At 41.5% G+C, this 15,381-nt stretch overlaps 1 protein-coding gene across 4 annotated transcripts in view; it reads left to right on the top strand.

Moving 5' to 3' along the window:
* col4a5 (collagen, type IV, alpha 5 (Alport syndrome)) overlaps nucleotides 1-15,381 on the top strand; it is a 266,388-nt gene that overhangs the window by 159,882 nt on the left and 91,125 nt on the right. For all 4 annotated transcript variants that reach the window (XM_072595460.1, XM_072595459.1, XM_072595461.1 and 1 more), the window contains 4 exons: nucleotides 3,040-3,144; nucleotides 5,697-5,794; nucleotides 6,792-6,942; nucleotides 8,592-8,705. In XM_072595460.1, the coding sequence (XP_072451561.1) occupies nucleotides 3,040-3,144; nucleotides 5,697-5,794; nucleotides 6,792-6,942; nucleotides 8,592-8,705 (468 nt within the window). The remainder of the gene's footprint in view (nucleotides 1-3,039; nucleotides 3,145-5,696; nucleotides 5,795-6,791; nucleotides 6,943-8,591; nucleotides 8,706-15,381) is intronic.

Here is a 15,381-nt window from a genome sequence, read left to right as displayed (position 1 = left end):
ACAACAAATGGAAATCTGTGCTGTAAAGTGAATAATGGGTGTCGATAAAGAGGGGGAGGTAAAACTTGTCAAGCATTTGGAAGCTAAATATCTTGAACAGTTTGTCAAGCAGGCAACCTCTCCAGCAACTAAGAACAGCTGCCTTTACTGCCATTGAAGAAGCCTTGCTGACATGGTTGATGGCAGCTTGAGCAGAGAATGTTCTCACCTCCTGTACAATACTGCAGGGAAGGGATTCAGACCACAAGATGATTACCTCAGCAATGAGTGGTTGGGCCAGTTCAGGAGAAGGCATGGCAACATCTTCTGCACAGGATGCAGTGCACAAGGGACAGTTACAATGGCAATGACAGATGATTGGCTGCAAAATGGTCTTGCCTGTGTCCTGACAGTAACGTACCAAAAAACATTTCTAATGCTGATGGAACCAAACTGTTTTACTGCGCTGAAAATGACCAAAGGTCACCTCAGTGTCTCAGTGGGTTTCATGGAGAGTTTCCCTCTATGTTATCAGTTATATCTGCTGCTAATTTCAATAATCACACCTCGATGATGCTGCTCCTGTACTAACTCACACCCAACAACAACAATCTAGATTAGTGTGGTGCTGGAAAAACACAGCAGGTCAGGCAGCTTCCGAGGAGCAAGAAAATTGACATTTCGGGCAAAAGCCCTTCATCAGGAATGAAGACAGGGAGCCTCCAGCCTTCTGCCCAACGATAACAGACATACTCACCACTTCTGAGACTTCTGTCCATGTTTGAAGGCTAACTGTGCATCACATCTGTTGCTAGTTTGCTGAAGGCAAGGATATACTATTGTCAATGCTGCACAGTTCTAAGGTTGTAGCTGAGGAAGTGAAGTTGGCATCCCATTTCACCAGCAGGGTCCTGGTAGTCGTGGTGGATGGGCTGATGGATAGGAGGGCCATCCTCGTTCCTCAGGATAACAGATGGGACAATGGCACCAGACCCTGCCAGCCTGATCTGAAGTTGCCGTCCTGGTCTGTGAGGTGCCCACTGCCCAGGGAGTGCCCAGCAATGTGGGAAAAAGGTGAATAACTAGACATGCAGGACTGTCTGTGGCCCACGCTCTGGACTATAATGGGATAGAATGTCTGGCTGTGAACATACCAAGCAGCTGACTGACTGTGTTGAAGCCCCTGGGCTGATATCACATGATGCTCTTGAGCTACACCCTGTCCATCCAGATTGACAACAGATCCTTTGACGTAGCTGAGGTTCATTCATTTTCTGACTTTTAGACATGCCCATGACTAGACAGAGTAAATGCAGATAGAATGTTCCCGATTAATAGGAATCACCGTTCAAGGCTATGTTGATGAAGTAGGTCTGGCCCTGTGTCCAATGCCAATATCTGTACATGGGGTGCCCTCAGTTGCTACCCATGGAACACGTCCTGTGATGTTGAGACAGCTGGCAAAGGTGAAAGCTCAGAGGTGCCTGGGTACCCACTTTTATATTGAATCTATTTAGTTCCTCTCTGCCATGTGAGAGACTAGGAAGCTGCTGATAAATGAGACAAGAATAGGTAATAATGAGATATTAAGGGACCCCTCCCAACTCAATGGAGAAATACTCCTCTTGCTGTTAACCATTGGTGGAAACGTTTTCCCAATGTTGACCACCTTATTTTTCCAATCTTAACAACTGACTCAGAATTGCACACTTGGTTCAAAGTCTGGGGAGGTACTACACACTATCTTTTGCAACATTGCTATTCAATATCTAAAGATGAAACATGTAATGATGAATAAAGTGAAGCAAAGAATATGCTGCCAACATGATGACACTGAAAAGCTTCGGCTTTCAGTGATAGGAAAATCTAAGAATCTGTGTTGCAGTGCAAATGCCAGGACATTACCCGCACAATACATGTCCTTAATGAAGCAGCTTTGGAAAATGTGGAAAATATGCTTACTTTATTGACAACATAGCGGACTGTATCACAGTCTTTCAGAGCTGAGCTGAAAAAGTTTACTGAGTTTTCCAGAGCTATGTCGCAATCTTTTACCCTGTCTTTTACTGTACGATGCCAGATCATTTTAAGGTGTGAAAAAAATGGAAAAATGTAGACATTTTTCACAGATTGACTACATTACTGTGTTTTCATTTGAGTCCAACCAGGTTACTATCTCAAAATTATGCTTAACACAAATCTGTGGGTGAGCCCCTGCTTCTTGATCTATCACAACTGTATTGTCCAATCATAATGATCTCAGAACCCAGCAAATAGTTCATTGCAATATCTTTGCTATCAACGCTTATCTGGTTTTTGAGATTCCAAGATCTTTGAAGAGACTTGACTTCAATCATGGCCAAGTCTTTTATACTTTGAAGCATCCTATTTGAAGATTGAGGAGGAGTTGAGAGAATGATGCTGGAAAAACACAGCAGGTGAGGCAGCATCCGAGGAGCAGGCAAGGCAATGTTTTGGGCATAAGCCCTTCATCAGGAATGCAGATTGAGTTGTTAAAAGTATTGCTTGCTACAGTACACAATCATATGGCACATATATTTGTGTTAAGTACATTGGAAAGTATGTTTGGAAGTGTGTGCACCAGTGTGTCCCTGATAAAGGACCTGCTCCACTTTCGCTGTTATGCTTCTCATACTTAAAATGTTGATTAGACCCAAGCCACCTCAAAAGAATCACTTGATATTTTAAGGTTGCCAATCTTTCAATAGTTGTCACCCTCTTCAAGAGAAATATGAAAAAAGAGTTGACCATAGTTGATAGCTTTAAATGCATAGTCAGTAGGAAAAATGGATTATATGATAGTAATTATGACATAATGTTTGTAGCATAGTGAAAGGATTTGGTGGCACTGAGGAATGAGATTCTCTCTGTTAAAATTACTTATTTATTAATTCCCAATAGTGTGTTAATATATTCATTTGTTAGTAGCCATGCATAGTCCTTCAAATTATGAAAGGGATGATGGAAAAATAATTTAAAAAGCTCTCCTGCCATTCATGTGCTTTCAATAATGTATTAAATATGTTTTCCTTTCTAAAGGTGACTCAGGGCAACCAGGGCAACCAGGTTTACCAGGACTCCAGGGACCAAAAGGGGATAGGGGAACACCAGGCATTGGATTCCCTGGTCCAGCAGGCACAAAAGGTAGGCGCCTATCCACTGATAATAGATTTTGAAATTGTAATAGTGATAGAAAAACCTTGCATTCATGTAGCCCTTTACCACATCACTGAAGTGTTCAGTGCCTCGTTTCCTTTTAACCAATGACTCTGTTCATGTCAAGGCTCCAGACACAGTCATCAGCTAACTGTTTATGGTTAGTCGAGATATTGACAAGGTCATTGTCAGGTGAGATCCCTGTTCTTTGGAATACTGCTGTTAGCATTAGCTGCTGGTATACACTCTAAAGGACACAGCTTTAGAGTTGTTAGCAAGCAGCACGTGAGGAAGAATTTTTATGCAGTGAGCAGTAATGATCTGCAACGACTAAGTGAGTGATGAAAACAAAGACAATGAATTATTTCTGAAGAAAATCAAATTGGCTGTAGTACAAAATAACCTTACAGGTCTAGAACAAGGAAATGCGACAGATTGTATTGCTCTACTGAGAGATGGCACTGACTTGTTGCACTTGAATGATCTCCTTTGCCACTGTAATGATTATATTAGGAATTATTTGGTGAATAACAAAGGTCTTTTCCCTAGGGTGGGTGAGTTCAAAGTTTAGTTCAGAGTGGTGCTGGAAAAGCACAGCAGGTCAGGCAGCATCCGAGGAGCAGGAAAATCGACGTTTCGGGCAAAAGCTCTTCATCAGGAATGCCTACCTTGAAGAAGTTCTCCTCCCATCTCCACAAGAATCTCAGTGAGTCTCTCTCTCACTGCAATCCCCAGGTCATCTCCTCTGCCCTGAAGGCTCTCTTCATGATGAAGGGCTTTTGCCCAAAACGTCGATTTTCCTGCTCCTCAGATGCTGCCTGACCTGCTGTGCTTTTCCAGCACCACACTGATCTAAACTCTGGTTTCCAGCATCTGCAGTCGTCACTTTTGTTTGGGGGAGTTCAAAACCAGGGGGCATTTCTTAAGGTGAGAAGTGAAAGATTTAGAAAGGACACGAGGGGTAAGATTTTTACACAGTGGTCAGTGATTGAAATGCAGCATTGATGGACACAGACACAGTTCTGAAGTCGAAAAGACATTTTGGATAAGTTCTTGAATAGAAAAGGTTTGGAGGGATATGGCCAAACGCAGTCACAATAATTGTAGGTGTATCATCAGCTGGCTGTGAAGATTGCAAACTCAGTGTTATTAAGATTGTATGTATGGAAAATTGGTTTTATTAATAGTGTTTATGCTCATAAAACTATTATCATGGTTTTACCCAAACTCTACAGATTATAATATTTTAAGCGCCTTTCTAGAGAGAGATGAATATTGGTTAGCACCAGCCCATTGCTGCTTGAAGAGGCTTCAGGGTCTTTGATAATTGAAGTTGAGAGTAAAGAGGACATGAAATTGTGAAATGCTAAAGTGACCTGACTAAAAATAACTGTAAAATTAAATCTGTTTCTCCCAATTTCCCTATTTTTCTGCAAGAAACTCTGTGAGTGACCTAGATTTTGCAGAGTCATTGAAAGAAAGAACAGGCAGAACTTGATTCTGGGATTATCAGCCTCATTCCCTGAGTCCCTGAGTTTGACTGGATTGGGTGAAATGTGTTAGTAGTGAACCCACACTCTGCCCCAACATGCTCCACTAGGAAAGCGGACATTTACTGTCTCCGCCCCTACAATTTTCATAAAGTCAGAGCAACGTTTCCATGATATGTGGTTCATGAACCCACGGAGGATTCATGAACAATAGTATGAATTCCGGAGTCTTTGAAAGGTAAACTCAAAATATCTTACCGGCTCTGCTTATGTATTCCCCATCCCATCTTCATTCCCTCCACGCTCCCTTCATCCCCTCCCTGGTAATTCTGTGTCCCCCTGGTTCAGCTTTAAGCCCCCTCCACCACCCTCCATTCCTCCATAGGTAACACCTGACCATTTTGTTTAGACTGAAATACTTTCCAGATGGCCTCACTATTAATGCGCGGCTGAACTCCAAGTCTCACAGATCCATGAACTAAGCAGGGGTCCTGTTCTGCCTCAAATAGAAAGTGCTGGTGAAGCTCAGGAGCATTTGTGGGAAGAATGCAGACTTAATGTTTCGACTCTGGTGATCCTTCATCAGAATTGTAAGCAGCTGGGAAAAGGTGATATTCTTTTCTGCCTACTGGGTGAATGAGAATGAAAGTGGCGTGTTCGCGAAATTGAGGATATGGAGGAAACATGGAGAGTAGGTGGGTGTCATGAGTGGTGAAGCTCCAGAGGACTGAGGCAGGCAAATGAGCCAGCTACCTTAAGGATAATGCATCATCAGCTGCCACCTCCCTGGCCCACCATGGCCATTTGGGCTCTTCTTCTAGAGTCAGTGGGTCCAACACAATCCCAATCTCTGGAGTTGAGGTTGGGTTCAATGCAACCATTTTAATCGAGACAGGTTCTGCCAAGTTAGAAAATTCCTGATACAAGCTACTTGTCTAATTAACAAAAATCCAACCTCTTAGCTTGCCATTTTTGTAGCGATCCAAAAACAACTTAGACGGTGTAAAGGCCTTATGGAATTTCATAGCTGCTTGTTTTATATTTCTGCAGGTTTGCCAGGATTACCAGGTTCACCAGGTGCTCCAGGAGGTCCGGGAAGACCAGGTCGTGATGGGACTCCAGGTCAACCGGGAATCCCAGGACCAAAGGTATGTATTTACAATTGGGTGAACAATTGACTTTCAGAATGGTCCAGTCCCAGTGCTAGTGCAATGATTTCAAGATCTGTGCTTTCAGAATTGTAGAATTGCTTGGTAATCTATGCTTGCAGATGTAACCCACTATTTATTCAGACATTTCTTGTTCGGGGATTTCCTGAATGATTAAGCTAATTTTCATACATCATCCACAGCTGTTACTATAATTTGATTTCCAAGCAAATTGCTACATTTCCCAAAAGTGCCCTTGAAGTCATTGGAAAACATGTCACAATCATTTATTCCTTCACTGGGGAACTTTGCTGCATTATCTCTCAATCATGACTGAAGGTGAGGAACTAAAAGTAGTAAAGTTTTATATCGAATATTAGATTCCTCGAACCTAGTCATGCAGCACATACCTTATTGGTGTCTTGTTTCAAGCAGTGATTGGTGACAGCAGGAATATACTTCAAAAGCAATACACCCTCCAAAGACAGCACGGTGGCTCAGTGGTTAGCACTGTTGCCTCTCAGCACCAGGGTCTCAGGTTTGATTCCAGCCTCGGGCAACTGTCTGTAGAGTTTCCACATTCTCTCTGTGTCTGCGTGGGTTTCCTCCCATATTCCAAAGATGTGCAGGTCAGGTGAATTGGCTATGGTAAATTGACCATAGTGTTAAGTGTGTTAGGCAGAGGGAAATGGGTCTGGGTAGGTAACTCTTTGGAGGGTTGGTGTGGACTAGTTGGGCCGAAGGGCCTGTTTCCACACTGTAGGGAATCTAATCAAGTCCTTTGACGCTCTGTGACATCCTCAATGTGAGGTTTAGGATTCCTTGATTCCCTTCTGAATTTTTCACTATTTAATTTGATCGAAACTTGTTTCAGCTCTCTTTCGATATTGAACAATCATTTCTGTATACTGTACCTGTAAAATTTGGTTGTATAATAAATAAACATAGAAAAGTAACTCATAAGAGCTACCTTATGACTCTTGCCATTTCCAAACAGGGAGATCCTGGCTTTGGGCTTCCTGGACCACCAGGTCCACCTGGTCCACAAGGGATCAATGGGCTGCCAGGTCATAAAGGTGATCCAGGAACCCCTGGATTACCAGGCCAACCAGGGCGACCAGGAATAGATGGCACAATTGGATCAAAAGGTACTGTACATGACATATCGCCTGAAAGAATCTCACAAACTGTCTTGGTTGTCTTTTATAGAGACACTATAAAGGCAATGCAGTGAGTGTCAGATGAGATCATTGTGGTATTTTCTTGATGAGTTACAGCAGCATTGCTCACTTAGTCTGAATCAGTGACTTGGTCAATCACAACTCTTGAGACTATTTCCACCTCCAATCCTGCAGAATGATGGAATGTAGAACTCTACTCACTATTTCACACATAACTGTGTTTTTGATTTTAATTTACTAAGTTGTCCTTTCACTTTTCCTGTAAATTTGTGGCTGTCCAACACTCGTCTACCAACTGACATTGCAGGAAAAGGCCAGAGACCTACGTTGCCTTACACTCCAGCATATACCTTCCATGTCAGGTTACTTTTGGCACAATCAGTTTGATATTTTGTAAATATTAATGGCCATCTCCCTTACACACGTTAGCAAACATAGTCCACTCAGTATGCAGATAGAATCTTAAGTGTAAATTAAGATGAGTCCTAGTAAGATACAAGGCTCTACAGTTTACTTATGTGAATAGTTGTTGCACAATGCCATGTAGTTTCAATCCCAGAATATGACATAGTGAGTATCTTTCACAACTGAGAGTGACTCATGTTAGTCTTCTCATCCCCATTAAGTTTTGATTACCATCATAGCAATTGTATTGCTCAGTCTTTTCCTTTGGGGTGCACAGTTGTACAGCAATCTGTACATTGCAACATTCCCGCCAAGCACCACTAACCTTTCCTTTAAGACGTTGTGCAGTAGTCTTTAAAGAACTATGCAGTGCTTCAAGCAGACAATACAGAGCAAGCAAACAAAAATATTGGCACTACAGTGATCTAATTGTTGCCTATATTCAGTCATCCCTTTGCCAAAGGCTATTTGCATCCCTCTGTTTAACTGCGACACATTCCAGTATAGCACTGAGGGACTGTAGTTCCACCTACACTGCAAATGTTCTGAAACTGATTATTACTGACCCTGTTACCATTACCATGTAGACAGTGGCCTCCTTCACCTTACCTGACAATTGTGCCAGTCTGCCTACAGAAACTTGTTGTATCTGTCATGACTGGAGGGTGGTATTTCTATTTTTCTGCATGGGGAGGAAAATCATAAGCAAACTGACAATTTTACCACCTGTCCAATTACGGCTGTCCAATTATACAGGTCTCTTCTCTCTATTTAATCCTGTGCTGACATCTGAACATTGAATGATAATAGTCAATCCCAACTTCCATCATTCAAATATGCAAATGACTCTACTCTTGTTTTCTTTGTCTACATGCCAGTTGCCTGTATATGGCCTCAGAGAGGATTGGACCAGACAGAACCAGAGACAGATCAGGACTACCCATACCAAATCCATTAAGCTGAATCTTCCAGACAGGAAAGGATAGACTGATGATTCATTGTAACTCTCTTCCTTTTATACAAGCTATACCTGTTTTGCCTGTCTGAGTTTCAAAACATGACATCTCAATCAGAAACCACCAGCTGCTTTTGCCTTAAGATGAGCCGTGGGCAAATGAAAATACTTCAAGGGTTGGGAGTCTGTGCTAGAGAGAACATTGATTGTCAGAAAATCCCAGGTTGTTTTGTAACTTTTTTCTTCCCTTTCTCAGGTGATCCAGGTTTCACTGGCGCTCCAGGTCCTCCTGGTCCAGTCGGCCCCCCTGGATTAGGTGGGCGAGGTGTCCCGGGTCCACAAGGCCCACCTGGGCTTCCAGGTCAACCAGGTATGAATTCTGATAGGTACAAGTCATTCAACCCTCCCAGGTTGAAATGAAATCTCCCCTACTCTGAAGGTGTTACTTCAGTTAGCTAGTGCCAACCATGTAATTTTTATGTACGTGTGATCATCCTTATATTGGCACACGAAGCCAGTTCATTATCTACAAGGCACAAGTCAGGAATGTGATGGAATACAACTCCACTTGCGTAAATGAACGCAGCTCCATCAATACTCAAGAAGCTCCACATCATCCAAAAAGGAGTAATCCACTTAATTGGACCCCACCACTACCTTATAGATTCACTTCCTCCATTAAATTGCAGCAGCATATACCGTATACAAGGTACTCTGCAATTACTCACCAAGGCTCCTTTGACAGCACCTTCCAAACTCATGACCTTTACCACTTAGAAAAACATGGGCAGCAGCCAAATGCAAACATTACACTCTGCAAATTCTCCTCCTCCACATACGATTTTAAATTGGAACTACAGCCCTGTTCCTTCATTGTTGCTGGATCAAAATTCTAGAACACACTCCCTGACAGTGCTGTGGGTGTGCCTAGGCCACATGGATGGAAGTAGTTCAATGAATGTTTCACCACTGTTAATCACCAGAAGCCATTGGCTGTGTAATGGTGTGCAAGGGTCTTTTTTATGCTCACATGGGACATGAGAGTCATTCGCTGGTCCACATTCATTCCTCATCCCTAGCTTCCCCAAAGAAGGCTTTTGGTGAGTTGCCTTCTTGTACCACTGGTGTAGGTAAACCGATAATTCTGTTAGGGAGAGAGTTCCACAATTTTAACCTGGCATCAGTGAAGGAACAGTGACATATTTTCAAGTCAGGATGGTGAGTGTTTTGGAGGGCAACCTGCTGGTGGTGGTATTCTCATATCTGCTGACCTTGTCGCTCTAAATTGTAGTAGTTTTGGGTTCTGAGGGTGCAGTCTAAGAAGCCTTGGAGAATTTCAGCTATGCATCTTATGAATATTTGGACCAACATAAAGCTGGCTTTTAACTAGTTAATCCCACCAAACCCAAATCTAAGGCTAGTGTTCAGTGAGTTCTCTCAAGGAAATTCAGGACCTTAATGTATTTGCTTCATGATTTTTCCAGTGGGACTAAATATCAAATTATGGTAAGCCTAATCCCTACTTGTTGACAAAATCCTAAAATGCATGAATATAGGAGCAGGCCATTTAGCCTGTTGACACAGTATTCAATCTGATCATGGCTGATGATCCAATTCAGTAGCCTGGTCTCTCTTAACCTCATATCCTTTGATCCCTGGTGCTCCAAGTGCTGTATCCAACTCCTTCTTGACATGCTACAATGTTTTGGCCTTGACTGCTTTCTGTGGCAGTAAATTCCAGAGGCTCACCACTCTGTGAAGAAATTTCTCCTCGCCTTAGTCCTAAATGGTTTATTCAATGTCCTTCGCCTGTGACCCCTGGTTCTGGAATCCCCTGCTATTAGGAACATCCTTCCTGCATCCACTTTGTCTGGTTCTGTTAGAATCTTATAGGTTATTAAAGAGATGCCCCCTGCTTATTTCTGAACCCCAGTGAATATAATCCTTATGTCAGTGTTGCTATCCCAGGAATCAATCTGGTAAACCTTCACTGCACTCCTGCTGTAGTGAGAACATCCTCTTCACTTAAGGAGACCAAAACTAAATACAATATTCTAAGTAAACTCTCACCAAAGCTCCGTACAATTGCAGCAAGACACCTTTGGTCCTGTACTCAAATACTCTTGCTATAAAAGCCAGCATATTATTTGTCCTCTTCACTGCCAGTTCTGCCTGCAAGCTTATCTTCAGTGACTGGGTATACGAGGGTACCCAGATCATGCTGCACATTCCATTCTCTTGATTTGCATTCATTCAAATAATAATCCATTTTCTTATTTTTGCTATCAATTGGACAACCTCATATTTATTCACATTATCCTGCATCTGCCCTGCATTTGCTCACTCACTCAGCTTTCCAGATCACACTGAAGCATCTCTGCATTTTCCTCACAGCTCACCTTCCCACCCAGCTTTGTATATCATCTGCAAATTCAAAGATATTGCATTTCATTCCCTCCTCTAAATCATTAATATAGTTTTGGTATAACTGGGGTGCTAGTTCTGATCCCTGCAGTATGCCACTTGTCACTGCCTACTCTTCAAAAAAGACCCGTTTATTCCTATTCTTTCTTTCTTGTCTGCCAACCAGTCTTCTATGCATCTCAGTACACTCTGCCCAATCCTATGCAGTTTAATTTTATATACTAATCCCTTACATAGAACTTCATCAAAAGCCTTCTGAAAGTCCAAATAAACCACATCCACTTGCTCCCCTTTATCAGTTCTCCTAGTTAAATCCTCAAAATTCCAGTCGATGTGTCAAGCATAATTGTTTTATAAATTCATGTTGCGGAAGTCAAATCTTCCTACTGTTTTTAGATGGTCTGCTATTAAATCTTTTATGAATCCAGCATTTGCCGCATTCCTGATGTCAAGCTGACTGTTTTATAATCCCTGGTTTTCTTTCTAACTCCATTGTAAATGGAAGGATTACATTAGCTACTTTCAATTTGTAGGAACTGTTCCAGAATAGAGACTACCACTAGTTCAAGAACAGCTGCTTCTGCCATTCTTAGGCTGATGAATGGATTCTCTAATTTCAATAAATGTTAATCTTGTTGATATTAATTTTCCTTTGTGCACCTCCTTGGCAGTGTAACCTGTTTGCTTCACTCTCTATAAGTACCCAATGAACTGTATGTCCTTACTTACTACAATCTGCCTGTCCTGCTCACAAAACAAAACTTACATACATATGACTACAATAAATCAAATCAAAAATCAATTTCTAAGGCTACTTCCTTAAGTACTCTGGGATATAGATTATCAGGCCCTGAGGATTTGTCAGCCTCCAATTCCATCAATTTCCCTAACACCATTTTCCTACTAACACTGATTTCCTTCAGTTCCACCCTCTCACTAAACCCTGTGTTCCCTAACATTTCTGGAATGTTGTTTGTGTAGTCCTTTGTGAACATAGAACCAGAGTATGTATTTTGCATGTCTTTGTTCTCCATTACAAATTTCCTTGTTTCTGACTATAAGGAACCTACCAATATTTTTCACCAATACTTTTCTCTTCAGATAACAATAGAAATTTTTTCAGACGGTGTTTATGTTCTTCACAAGCTTACGCTCATTTCCCTTTCTTAATCAATTCCTTTGTCCTCTTTTGCTGAATTCTAAACCACTCCCAATCCTCAGGTCCATTGTTTTTCTCACCAATTGTATGCCTCTTCCTTGGATATAATACAATCTATAATTTCCCTTGTAAGTTATGGTTTGACCATCTTTCCTATTTTACTTCTGTGTGAGATAATAATGAACAATTGTTGAAGTTCACCTATGTGCTCTTTGAATGTTTGCTATTACCTTTCCACCATCAACCCTTTAAGTAATATTCCCCAATTTATCATAGCTAACTTGTTCCTCGTGTCATGGTAGTCACCTCTCTTTACATTGAAGACCCTTATCTCAGAATCAACTGCATTATTCTCCATCTTGATGAGGAATTCCATCACATGCTCATCCCCGAGGACCCTCAGACAATTAGATTGCTGATTAATTCCTTTCTCATTATATAACACCCAGTCTAGGATGACCTGTTCTCTCATTGGTTCCTCAACATATTGGGCCAGAAAAACATCCCATACACACTCCAGGAATTCTTCCTCCACGGTATTGTTACTAATTTGATTGACCGAATTTATAAGCAACTTAAAATTACCCCTAATTACAGATGTTCCTTTATTACATGTGCCTCAATTTTCCCAAATGTCATTCTCAACATCACCCCTACAGTTTTGGGGTCTATATACAATCCACACTAATGTCCATAACAACAACTATATCATGCCTGTTTTCATCTATTCGCACAGTTAATTCATCCACTCATTGCGAATGTTCTACACATTAAGGGACAAAGCCTTTAAGGCTTGTCTTTTTAACACTACTTGTCCCATTCCTATTTTATTGTTACTGGCTCTGTTTCACCCTGGTCTTGATTTCTCTGCAGATCACTCTTCTTATTCCTCTTTTTGTCTTTTGCTTGTGTCCTTGATTCCTCTTTCTCTGACTCCTTGATTGGTTTCCATCCCTTACTATTTTCCTATAAAGCTTACCCAAACATTCTAGCAAATACTTCCCTGAGTACCTCACACCTAGATGTGATCTCTCCATTTTGTGCTGGTCCCACTTCCCCCACAACCAGTCTCAGGAATCTGAAACACTCTTCCTTGCATGATCTATCCAGCAATACGTTTATGTCATATATCCAGTTATTTCTACTCTGCCTAGAACATAGCACAGATAGTAATCCTGAAATCACTACCTTTGAGATCCAACTTAGAGTCATAGGGATGCCTGGCACAGAAATAGACTCTTGGGACCAACTTGTCCATGGCGACCAGATGTCCTAAATTAATCTCATCCCATTTGCCAGCACTTGGCCCATATCCCTCTAAATCCTTCCTATTCGTATTCCCATCCAGATGGCTTTTAAATGTTGTAATTGTACCAGCCTCCATCACTTCCTCTGGCAGCTCATTTCATAAACGTACCACCCTCTATGTGAAAAAGTTGCCCTTCACATCTCTTTTAAATCTTTCCCCATTCACCTTAAACCTATGCCCTCTTAAGTTTGGACTCCCCTACCCTGGGGAAAACACCTTGACTATTCACCATATCCATGCTCCTCATGATTTTATAAACTTCTGTAAGGTCATTCCTCAGCACCAGAGAAATTATCCCCAGCTATTTAACTTTTCAACTTATTTCCTAAACTCTTCTGCTTTCAAGACTTCATCCTTTTTTTTTAACCTGTGTCGTTTGTACCAATGTGTACCACAACCATTGGCTGTTCACCCTCCCCCTTCAGAATATCTTGTAGTCGCTCTGAGACATCTTTGACCCTTGCAGCAGGGAGACCTGGAGTCTCATTCGTGGAAACAGAAATGCTTGTCTATTCCCCTTACAATTGAATTCCACATGACTATTACATTCCCACACTTTTAACACCCCTCCTGTGCTGCAGAGCCGACTGTGGTGCAACAAATTTGTCTGGTGTGCTACCCCCGAGACACCATTTCCCTCAACAATATCCAAAGCATTATATCTGTTTTTACAGGGAGTAGTTTCAGGAGACTCCTGCACTGCCTGCCTAGTCCTCTTGCTCTGCATCGTGATCATCCATTCCCTTCCTTTCTGTGGAGTCTCCACATGTTATCCACAATACTATCCATATTACAGATGCTCCACAGTGTAACCAGCCACTGCTGCAACTCCAAAACCAGGAGCTACAGCTGTGTTGGTTGTAGGCACTGGAAATGATCTCACCAAGAGCAAGGAAGAGCACACCACAGCTTTGAGCTCTCCTCGAATGACTTACCCCTTTTTAATTAAACCTCTTGGAAGATGCTTGATACTAAGTGAAATCACCTACTCTCGGGTCATTCTTCCCTGGTCCTTGCTATTACAGAATAAAGTACATTTTATCAAACACAAAAGAAACCTTACAAACTATAAGCTAAAAGAAAAGCAAAACTTATCTCTCCCCGACTGCACTGAATTCCCACTGTGCTCAAAATTCCCAGATACACACACTCACTCTTGCTGCATCTCACTCAGTATGTGCTCTCTCCCAAATGCTTGAGCATGAGGCTTACTGATCTTACACCTCCAACAATCCCTTTCTTAACTTGAGCTAAGGTGGCTCATGCCAATTAAGCTTTAATAGTAATCAACACCTATTGAGGCTCTTTTTCTGTTTCAGATGACTGACAGTTGATCAGCTATCTTATTAACCTTTTTAACTGGAGTACTTAACTTTAAAGAATACCTGGGAAAAAAATGAAAAAGTAACAGTTAACAGTTCAATTCCCACTGCACTCCAAATTCCCTGATACATGCACTCACTCTGGCTGTGACTCACTCAGGATGTGCTCTCTCCCAATGGCTCATGTGCGAAGCTTACTGATCATATGCTGCAAACAGCCCCTGAGGACAGTCAAAGAGGAATAATATGAAACTGCAACTGTGATTTTTGAAGGTGTCATGAACTTGGGAATTAGTCTGTCTTGTCCAGTGCGGTGTGCAAAATCTGCTTTCGTCCCAAGCTGTCACGCAGTTTCCTAGATTTTTGTAAAAAGAACAAGTTAGAGAAATAGGTTTGTTACTATTTTGTTTATGATGTAATTTGCCATTATTGTGTTTTGTTAAGAATGGTGTTTGAGATGTTAAACTGCCATAAGTTGATTGTGATAATGGAGCACTCATGTCCTGAGATGTTTGGCAAACTTTGATTGTGTGTGTGGAGAGAGAACAGAATTTTCACTCTCACAAAGCCGTGTGTAGAATATAGCAATCTTGCTGCATGAGGTGGATGTGTATGATGTATTTGTAAACATCTACGTGAACTTGAACTCAGGAGTAAAGTTTGCCAGACATGAAAATCACCACCCTTTTAATCCTGGTACATAAATCATTGTCTTGTAGCTGTCATTTGCTTATCTGTGCGCATGGCTGAAATTATTATATCAGTTATGTCAGAATTAAATCCTAATTATCACATATAAATTGCATGGTAAAGATATCTACATATCAATCAG

The sequence above is a fragment of the Chiloscyllium punctatum genome, chromosome 25 (genome assembly GCF_047496795.1).
Source record: "Chiloscyllium punctatum isolate Juve2018m chromosome 25, sChiPun1.3, whole genome shotgun sequence".
Taxonomy (NCBI): domain Eukaryota; kingdom Metazoa; phylum Chordata; class Chondrichthyes; order Orectolobiformes; family Hemiscylliidae; genus Chiloscyllium; species Chiloscyllium punctatum.
The sequence above is the reverse complement of the archived record's forward strand: the minus strand, read 5'-3'. Positions and strand labels throughout refer to the sequence as shown.